Source organism: Herpailurus yagouaroundi, unplaced genomic scaffold (assembly GCF_014898765.1).
Source record: "Herpailurus yagouaroundi ecotype Mexico unplaced genomic scaffold, PumYag 222, whole genome shotgun sequence".
In the NCBI taxonomy this organism is placed as follows: Eukaryota; Metazoa; Chordata; class Mammalia; order Carnivora; family Felidae; genus Herpailurus; species Herpailurus yagouaroundi.
The window spans coordinates 16854751-16864753 of record NW_024412453.1 but is presented as its reverse complement, the minus strand read 5'-3'; the positions used below and the strand labels follow the sequence as shown (position 1 = coordinate 16864753).

The following is a 10003-nucleotide window of genomic DNA, read 5'->3' as shown; positions in this document are numbered from 1 at the left end:
CTCTGTCTCTCTCTGTCCCAAAAATAAATAAAAAACGTTGAAAAAAATTTTTTTTTAAATTAAAAAAAAAAAAAGAAAGAAAATCTATTGTGGTTTATTATAGTTTTGATTATTTGGATGTTACCTAAGTAAATTTTTTAGCGTGATTCTTGTTTTCCCCAATTTTCTAAAGGAAAGCAAATCTTGAATACCATTCCTTGCCTTTTTTTTTTTTAACATTTATTTTTGAGACAGAGAGAGACAGAGCATGAGCAGGGGAGGGTCAAAGAGAGAGGGAGACACAGAATTCGAAACAGACTCCAGGCTCTGAGCCGTCATCCCAGAGCCCGAAGCGGGGCTCGAACTCACGGACCGCGAGATCATGACCTGAGCCGAAGTCAGATGCCCCACCGACTGAGCCACCCAGGCGCCCGCCTTTTTTTTTTTTTTTTAATGAGGTTTTCCTAATTTCTTCATGCTTTGGTTCTCCTTAGGAAGACCTAGCAAACTCATCGTGGGCACAATGCAGGGTGGAGACTCCGATGACGACGTGAGTCCTGACGAGCTCCCCTTAGCTGTTCCGTTCTTCCTGCTCCGGGGCTGGCTTTGTAGACGAGCCGTGTGCCTCAGCCTAGCCCGCTGCTGGGCGTGCAGCAGAGCTGGGCCCCCCAGGAGCTGGACTCTCCTCTGCTTGTTGATGTGTTGATGGCTCTTTTCTTTTCCAATGAATGTGCTTTCCCTCCCACCCCCGCTTTTTTTCCTTCTCCCTGTTCTTTCCATTCTCGCTTTCCAAAGACGGAAGCAGCACCAGCTCTCTTAGGTCAGTGCAGGACTTCCAGCTCCAAGAAGCAGGTTGGTTTTCTTTTCACCTCATGTGTGTGTGTGTGTGTGTGTGTGTGTGTGTGTGTTGTGTGTTAGCCTCCTCAGGGGCACATCTCATGTGTGTGTGTGTGTTTGTGTGTGTGTGTGTGTGAGCCTGCTCCGGGCTGCATCTTGTGTGTGTGTGTGTGTGTGTGTGTGTGTGTGTGTGTGTGTGTGGTGTGTGTTGGCCTGCTCAGGGCCTACACCTCATCTGTGTGTGTGTGTGTGTGTGTGTGTGTTGGCCTGCTCAGGGCCTACACCTCATCTGTGTGTGTGTGTGTGTGTGTGTGTGTGTGTGTGTGTGTGTGTTGGCCTGCTCAGGGCCTACACCTCATCTGTGTGTGTGTGTCTGTGTGTGTGTGTGTGTCTCTGTGTGTCTGTGTGTGTGTATGTGTGTGTTGGCCTGCTCAGGGCCTGCACCTCATCTGTGTGTGTGTGTCTGTGTGTGTGTGTGTGTGTGTGTGTCTGTGTGTGTGTGTGTGTGTGTTGGCCTGTTCAGGGCCTACACCTCATCTGTGTGTGTGTGTCTGTGTGTGTGTGTGTCTCTGTGTGTCTGTGTGTGTGTATATGTGTGTTGGCCTGCTCAGGGCCTGCACCTCATCTGTGTGTGTGTGCCTGTGTGTGTGTGTGTGTGTGTGTGTTGGCCTGTTCAGGGCCTACACCTCATCTGTGTGTGTGTCTCTGTGTGTGTGTGTGTGTGTGTATGTGTATGTGTGAGCCTGCTCAGGGCCTACACCTCATCTGTGTGTGTGTGTGTGTGTGTCTGTGTGTCTGTGTGTCTTTGTGTGTCTGTGTGTGTGTGTGTGTGTGTGTGTGTTGGCCTGTTCAGGGCCAGCAGAGCCTTCCCTCCCAGTGATGGCTCTGTCTCCTGGGTGAGAGCCACGCCATCCAGGTCCCACAGAGATCGGAGAACTTCCCTATGCTGAGGAGGAGGGGTGAGTGCGAGCCACGAGACAAGAAAGGTCGTTAGGCCCTTGAACTGTAACCTAGAAAAGAATGGAACCTGCTGAGGTCCCGGGGTCAAGACCAACCCTCTCTTCAGTTCCATTCTGGGGAGGGAACGGAAAAGGAGGCTGTCCTGAGACCAGGGCCTCAGAGAGGCTGGGCAAGAGGCTGGGACATCAGGCTGCCGGTGCCTTGAGTGTCACTGACTTAATACTGACGGGGAAACGAACCGGGATGGGGAACCCGGTCCTTGCCAGGGCCCCACAGGTGGGGCTGCACCGTCCATTGCCCCGGGCCTGCCTTGGTGGCAGTCCCTGGCAAGCCTGTGAGGCCCCAGAAACAAGGGGTGACTGGGCTGACAGAGCACAGACCTCCTTATCAGGTCGTGTGCCACCTGTGTCTGGAGTGTGGCTCTAGTGGCTGCACAGGGACAGAGCAGGAGTTGACATTCTTGTACAAAAGATCCCTCTATTTAGTGCCAACATTGTGTATTGTTACCGAAATCCACAGAGGGAGAGGGTTTGCTGGGCAAGATGCGCAGAGAAGGTGGGGCCTTGGAATCGCAGAAGGTAGTCTTCGAGAAGCAGAGAAACCACCTCAAACATGTTTAACAGAGTCGGGCTGGATGCTCAAATAGCTTCTGCCCACCCGTCTTACCCATTCGTGGCACGAATAGGAAGTCTGGTGTGGGGGCTGGGGATGCCCGAAAGGCACCGTCGGCTCCCTTGTCTTATGATCTGCTTGCTCAGGCGCATAGCTCTCTCGTCTCAGAACAAATGCCCGAGTGACAGCTCACACGTCCTCTGCGCCTGTTGTCGCTTGTTGGTTTTAGGGAGGCCGCCTCCACCTGGCCCAGGCGTACGGGCTTGTCCTTCGTGTGCGCACTCGTCCGCACGACAGACGCTTGCTGAGTGCCTGTTACGTGCAGGTGTTACAGATGGTGGGGAATGCGTCCCCGCCTCTAGGAAGCTCACGTTCCGGCAGTAACCAAGGGAATACGTCGGGTCATAGTGGCAAGAAGAAAAGAAAGCAGTTCAGGGAACAGAATGACAGGGTTGAGGGAGGAGGTTGGTGTCTTTTGATCGGTCAGGGAATGTCTCTGTGACCGGGTGACATTTGGCAGAGGCCTGAACGGAAGGAGGGACGTGGTGCAGGGAAGGGCATCCAGAACACAGGGAATGTGGCTCCTGCTTTGGCGGTGTAGAGACGGTGGTGCGACTGGGATGGAGTGGATGGCAGATAGGAGCGGCAGGACGGGGAGCGGGGGCCGCCAGAGCTTTGCAGGACCTGATGAGGACCCGGGGTTTTCTCTGAGTGCCGTGGGAAGGGGCCGAGGACCGCGAGCCCGGCTGTGCCAGAGCCGACCGGCGTTGAAGAGACCCTAGTCAGGAGGCACTTGCGGGAGCCGGAGGGGCTGGCGGCTCAGCCTAGGGTGGTAGCAGCGAAGGTGTTAAGAAGTCGTCGGATTCTGGATGTTTCCATGGTCTGGACCATGAAGTTGTGTTAACTAGACATGGGGTGTGAGAGGACGAGAAATGAGGGACACCCCAGCTTGTGGCGTACTGGCTGACGGCACAGGTAGCCTTGGCATGTCCCGAGGTGGGTGGGGCTTGGGGAGCAGCGCAGGAGTTGGGGTTGGGACATGCTACGCATGCAGTGCCTGCCAGCCATCCACGTGCTGGGGTCGAACGGCCAGTTGGAATTCAAGTCTGGAGTTCAAGGGTCAGGCCTGGGCTGGAGTTGAGTTTGGGAAGCCATCATATTAGGCCGTGTTCGGACTGCAAGGATACATGTGATTGTGTGAGGGGAGAGAGTAGAAAGAGGAGAGGAGGGAGCCTCAGAGCTCTGAGCTGAGCCGCGTCATAGAGTCAGAAAGACGGAGGGTGTAGGGGCGCGTGAGATTGGAAGATGCAGGAGTGCAGTGGGGTGAGCACCTGAGAGAAGGGCGCCCTGCAGCACAGGGTGGCTTTCAAGCAAGAAGGCGCAGCCTGGAGGTCACACCAGATGCCGGAGCTGCGCCCATTGGATTTGAATTCCTCTGTTTCAAGAGCAGTCGGGGGATTGGCAGGTGAAGCCTGCTGAGTATGTTGAGGACACAGTGAGAGGAGAGCCAATGGGGTGGTGGGTTCAGAACTCCTTCAAGGAGTTTCACTGTTGCCAGGGGAGGGGGGTGCAGAGGAACAGGGCAGAGTAGCTGGCAAGGAAGATGGGATTAAGTTGAGGGTTGTTGTTTTGTGTTTTTAAGAAGGAAATTGCAGCATGAATGTATGCTGGTGGGAGTGGTCTGGCTCGAGCCATCTTGGTTTACCTGGGACGCATGACTTACAGTTTTGGGTTTCAAGTGTATTTATTTATTTTGAGAGAGAGAGAGAGAGAGAGAGAAAGCGCATGTGAGAGTGCTAGTGAGGGAAGGGCAGAGAGAAAGATAAAGGGAGAATCCCAAGCAGGTTCTGTGCTGTGGGCGCAGAGCCCAGTGACAGGCTCAAACATTCGAATCATGGGATCGTGACCTGAACTGAAGTCCAGAGGCAGAAGCTTAACTGAACGAGCCCCCCAGGTGCCCCAGCACTTGCAGCTTTAAAGCCCGCCTGAGCTGGTCACCCCAGATCTAGGCGAGGGACACAGTGTTCCTTTTATTTTGCCCAATTCCCGGGTGGCTTTCCACCCCCAGTCTGGTAAAAGCCAAAATAAACCCCCTTCCTAATCTCCAAGCCCCTCGGTCCTTGTTATCCACTAGTGGGTCTCTGGGCCCCCGGAGCAGAGCGGCATCCGGTGGTGTTTCTGAGACCTCAGCGGGAAAGCTGGCCCCTGCAGCACCGGGTGTAGACTGCATGCTCGTATCTGAGGATCACTGCTTAGATGATCCGTTTATGTTGGTCTTTGAGCCAACAAAGGTCCCCTTCTCACGCCCCACGCCCCACTGCTTCTCTGCCGAGCTCTTCCTTCACATGTGGGTGTTGCTAGTTAACTGAGCTACTGGTGGAAAGGGGCCTCTGCTGACAAGCTGTCAGAAAGAGACGGGCCGTCAGCTGTGTTTGCCGTCTTCCTGTAGGAGGACTCGGAGGACAGTGAGATTGACATGGAGGGCGATGAAGACGACGACGATTTGGAAGACGAGAGCGTTGCTGTCTCGCCAGCGAAGCCCAGTCGAAGGGTCCGGAAACCTGAGCCCCTGGATGAGAGCGACAATGACTTCTGACCTTTGTGCCAAGAGACCGGACAGATTAAATCCCTCAGATCTGTAGGTAAACGGGAAGTTAGAAGGTTAGGAGGGAAACCGATTTCACGCACTAAACCAGCTGGACTTGTTAATGAAGCAACACCTCGGTCTTTAGCCTCCTCCGGGTTACTCCACAGAGCTTCAGCGAACTTGGGAAACGCCTGTGTTCTAAGAGATGCACCTCCACAGGACGAAAACCCGAGGAGAAATAAGGGCCCACGCTGTTCATCTTGGCAGTTGTTGTCAAGCGTTTCTGCCAAGAGTCGGGGGTGGGGGGGATAGACCCGGGCTGGGCACAGGACTCAGTTCAGGAATTGGCCGGAGGGGGGTGGGGAGGCACTTGACTCCTCTTGACCTGTACAATTTAGAACATTTACTGTACTTCGGCTTTTAATTCTAGCTTTTATTTCGTTGTATGGTCCTGTTTTCTTCTGCATGTTTGCAATACCAAGCTTTAAATGTATTTTACTAAAATTTCCTGAATGAAAGTTAGGTAAGTTAGATGAAAACCCACTTTCCTTCAAATCCAGGCAACAGAGAGACGCTCCAGAATAGAAGCACTTCATTTTCTCTCAGAAGGTTGACATCCCTTCCTAGGAAAGCTAGTTAAAGGAAAGGTGTTTCTGACTAAAAAACTTAACCAGGATTGCATTAGGTTGAGTAGCACTAGGATAATGTTGCTGATGTGAAGTGAGAAGTGACAGGTGGAGTTGTGTCGTATTTCTGATACGGAAACGCAGAGCAGCTCTCACAGATTTTTTAGTTATGAACGCAGAAGACTTCTGAAGTTACTTAACTCTTAACAAATGTATTTAATACCGTATTTTTATATTATTAAATAAGTTTTACTTGAAACTATAATTACGTTGTTTATATTCACCTATAATGTAAAATACTTATTTAAGAAAAGTTCACAGGTTACTGTGTACATGTCAACTTTTAGGAGATAATGTGATGATTATTTCTATCATCTTTGCTGTTTCCTCTATCTTTTCCCAACTCCTGTGCCGGAGATTACTCCTTTTTTTTTTTTAATTTTTATTTTTTTAATTTACATCCACATTAGCATCTAGTGCAACAATGATTTCAGGAGTAGATTCCTTGATGCCCCTTTCCCGTTTAGCCCATCCCCCTCCCATACCCCCTCCAGCAACCCTCCGTTTGTTCTCCACATTTATGAGTCTCTTCTGTTTTGTCTCCATCCCTGTTTTTATATTATTTTTGTTTCCCTTCTCTTATGTTCATCTGGTTTATGTCTTAAAGTCCTCATATGAGTGAAGTCCTATGATATTTGTCTTTCTCTGACTAATTTCACTTAGCGTAATACCCTCCAGTTCCATCCACATAGTTGGAAATGGCAAGATTTCATTCTTTTTGATTCCCCAGTAATACTCCATTGTATATATATACACCACATTTTCTTTATCCATTCATCCATCTATGGACATGTGGGCTCTTTCCATCATTTGGCTGTTGTTGATAGTGCTGCTGTAAACAATGGGGTGCGTATGCCCCTTCGAAACAGCATATCTGTATCCCTTGCGTAAATACCTAGTAGTGCCACTGCTGGGTCGTAGGGTAGTTCTATTTTTAGTTTTTTGAGGAATCTCCATACTGTTTTCCACAGTGGCTGCACCAGCTTGCATTCCCAAGAGATTACTCCTGTTTTAAAACGGCATTTGGTTAATTTGGCAGTGATGGAGATGTGCCCTCTTTGAAATGACGCACTCACAGGGAATGGGGTGTGTGGGCGCTGTGCTAACCCCCGCAGAGCCCTGCCTTCCACTGCATTGTCCTGGATGTTATCATTTTGGTTTCCCTGACTCTGACCTACCTTTTGAAAAAAAAAAAAAAAACCCAAAAAACCAAAAAATGTATTTCTCTTTTCCTTTTGTGATGCTTTCTTCTTTTTTTAAAAAATGTTTATGTATTTATTTTTGAGAGAGAAAGAACAAGCCGGGGAGGGGCAGAGAGAGAGAGGGAGGGAGAGAATCCCAAGCAGTCTCTGCACTGTCACCTCAGGGCCCAGCACAGGGCTAGAACTCATGAAGCGTGAGATCATGACCTGAGCCAAAATCAAGAGACAGACGCTTAACCCACTGAGCCCCCAGGCGCCCCTTCCTTACGTGATTCTTTCTTCTCATGGGCATTAACGGGAGCCTGACCCAAGCTGCAGGTAACCCCTCCTCCAATAGAGGCTCCAGTGCCGTGTGAGGTTTATTATGTCACCTCTTCCTTCGTGGTCCCTCATCCCTTGGTTAACTACTGCACAGTCTCCCCATGGAGTGACACTTCCTTCCTCGGGCAGCTTCTGTCAGCAAAGGAGCTTCAAGTACCTGATCGTAGTTACCAGTGTGTGTCTGTCACTGTAACAGATCCAGGAGTCAGATATGTACAAGAGCTTGATGACCTCGTGTCTTTTGGGCCAAGCGTCAGAACAGACTCGGGCCCCAAAGAAGATTGTCTGGTTAGGTCAATGAAAAACCCTCATTTAGATCATTGCCAATAGTTCTTTGCTTTTAGCCGTGTAACTAAAGGACCTCTTAAAATGCTTTCCAGATGTGTATTGACTGAAAATGTCAAGGAAGTTTTTAAGTCGTTAATTTTTTTTGGTGGTAGCCATCAAGAACCAAGTCCAAGGACTTCTCGCACTGGGAGGTCTGAAGAACTCGCTGTTTCGGCCGGGCCGGGCAGAATATCTGCAAGCGCTCTTTCGTTCGCATTTTAAACTGTAACATGGTGTCGTGCCGAATGTCTGAAAGGAAGTGGGTTTGGCTGAAGTTAGCAACACGCCGCATAAATACCACAGTGGTTAGACTGGCCCGGGAGACTCCGAGGTGCTGGAATCCGGCACTGGTTGAATTGCAAGAGAACTCAAACTGCCCGGAACAAAAGTCCTTGCAATGAGGATGTGAGTGGAAGAGGAGGAGCGAGAGCTCAAGCAGGGATGTCGTGAGGGGAAAACGTAACTGATGGAAAAACCAGTGTGTCTGTGAAACGGTATTCTGATTGTACACTTCTCTTGGGCGATTCGGAAAGAATTAAGCCATAGTGACACAGAAAATGGAGTTTTTAAAAAAGGTGCACTGTTCATTCTAAGAACGATAAAGTCCATAGGAGAAAATGGCGCAGGAGTGATCAATGGTAATAAAGTTAAAAGACGGACACTGACGATGTCTACAAAGACCATGCTCTAACTCCGTCGGAAAGAAGGAGAAACAGAGTGGGAATGTAAGCTAACGTACATCCAAGTGCCATTTCCCATGGAGAGGTCACTAGATAACCTCGAAGATGATAAAGCAAGGAACAGTGTACGTAGGGTATGTAGTTTTGGGAGTGGGAATGTACAGGAAGGGGAGGAACAAGACAGAAGGCTGCTGTTTTCCGTTATAAGCCTGGTCATTTTTGGCTTTTTAAACTAGGTGTATTGTGTTGTTTTGATGAAATGAATTTCGGAAAAGGTAAATCTACAGACAGGAAAAGGGTAAGGGCTGGAGACTGAGGTTTGAAGATCATTTTCCTCAGATTGCTCGGGGGAGAACACGTGGGGTGGGAAGAGAGCCAAGGTTGGAAGCCTGAGAAATGCTGTGTCTCGGAGGCAAAGGCCACAAGGGGCCAGGAAGCGAGACTGGGAAAGTATTTGCTAAATGTTCTAAAGTGACTGTATTTTGCCTTAATAATTCGGGGGAAATATGTTTTATTTTCCAAAGACTGTTGAAGAAGAGTGACGAGAAGGTAGGAGGGCTGGAAGGTTGTGTGAGGGAAGCCAAGGCAGGGAGAATTTCCACAGAAGGGAGGGGTGAGCGAGCTAAATCCTCCTCCTCAACGGGCCGGAGTCAAAACGAGCCACATTGGCACTTAGGAAATCCGTGGCGACCTCAGCCGGGAGCAGTCGGCACGCGATGGGTCGAAGAGAGGTCAGAATGCGAAGCCAACACGGTGAATGTTGATGAGTGTTCCGCAAGGGGGGTGGTCCCAAGTGAAAAGAGAGGGCCCAGCCAGGGGAGAAGAGTGTGGCCAAGAACATTTTGGAGGGGCAGAGGAAGCTTTGTTTTGTGTTTTGAGAGGAAAACGAGGATTTTTTTAAGCTGGAGGGAACTGGTTTGTGGAATGGGAAGGGTTGACTCTATAAGAGAGAGTGTGCATGACTGATGAAGCAAAGTCTTCGTTAGGAGTCCTGCTTAAATCCATATTGTGTATTGGAAACATCAGGCGCACACCAGATAACCACTCGGGCTGATGCTCCCGTTAGGAGTGCGAAGGCTGAGATGGATTGCACGATCTTTTACACCTGGATGTCTACAGCATCTGTTGTAGGTAAGGCTCCAGAACAGTTTTCTGACTTGGGCATCAGGTAGAGCACCCAGAATACTGAGACACTGCCTCACAAGTTGGGCCACAGCGGCCCTGAACTTAAGGGTGGCTGGTCCTGGCCAACAAAGCTGAAAACAGTAAGCTTTGAAAGGATCCAGCTGTTTCTTTCTTTCTTTCTTTTTTTTTTTTTAATGTTTATTTATTTATTTATTTTTTCAATATATGAAGTTTATTGTCAAATTGGTTTCCATTGTTTATTTATTTATTTTGAGAATGTGAGGAGGGGAGGAGCAGAGAGGGAGGGAGGGAGAGAGAGAGAGAGAGAGAGAGAGAGAATCCCAAGCAGGCTCCCTGCCATCAGCACAGAGCCTGACCCAGGGCTCCATCCCACCAACCGTGAGATCACGACCTGAGCCGAAATCAAGAGTTGGACACTTAACTGACTGAGTCACCCAGGCACCACAGGATGCAGCTGTTTCTAAGTAATGTGTTCCAGAATTAAGCTCAAGAATTTGAAGGCATATAAAAATAGTCTGTATGAAACAAGATAAAATTCCCTGTGTCTGGTGTCCAATCAAAACTTACCAGGCATAATAAGAATCAAGAAAGAGACCAAGGAATGACCACCCCCCCCATACTCAAATGACAGATGACAGAATTAGTAGGAAAGGACATTCAGACATT

General features: G+C 49.4%; 1 protein-coding gene across 1 annotated transcript in view; it reads left to right on the top strand.

Annotated features, from left to right (window-relative positions):
• Positions 1-5866, top strand: part of CLUAP1 (clusterin associated protein 1) — a 36731-nt gene extending 30865 nt beyond the window's left edge. Inside the window, exons 10-12 of the mRNA XM_040459632.1 lie at positions 438-529; positions 775-831; positions 4838-5866. Coding sequence (XP_040315566.1) covers positions 438-529; positions 775-831; positions 4838-4984 — 296 coding nt within the window. The 3' untranslated portion in view covers positions 4985-5866. The remainder of the gene's footprint in view (positions 1-437; positions 530-774; positions 832-4837) is intronic.
• Positions 5867-10003: the final 4137 nt, after the last annotated feature.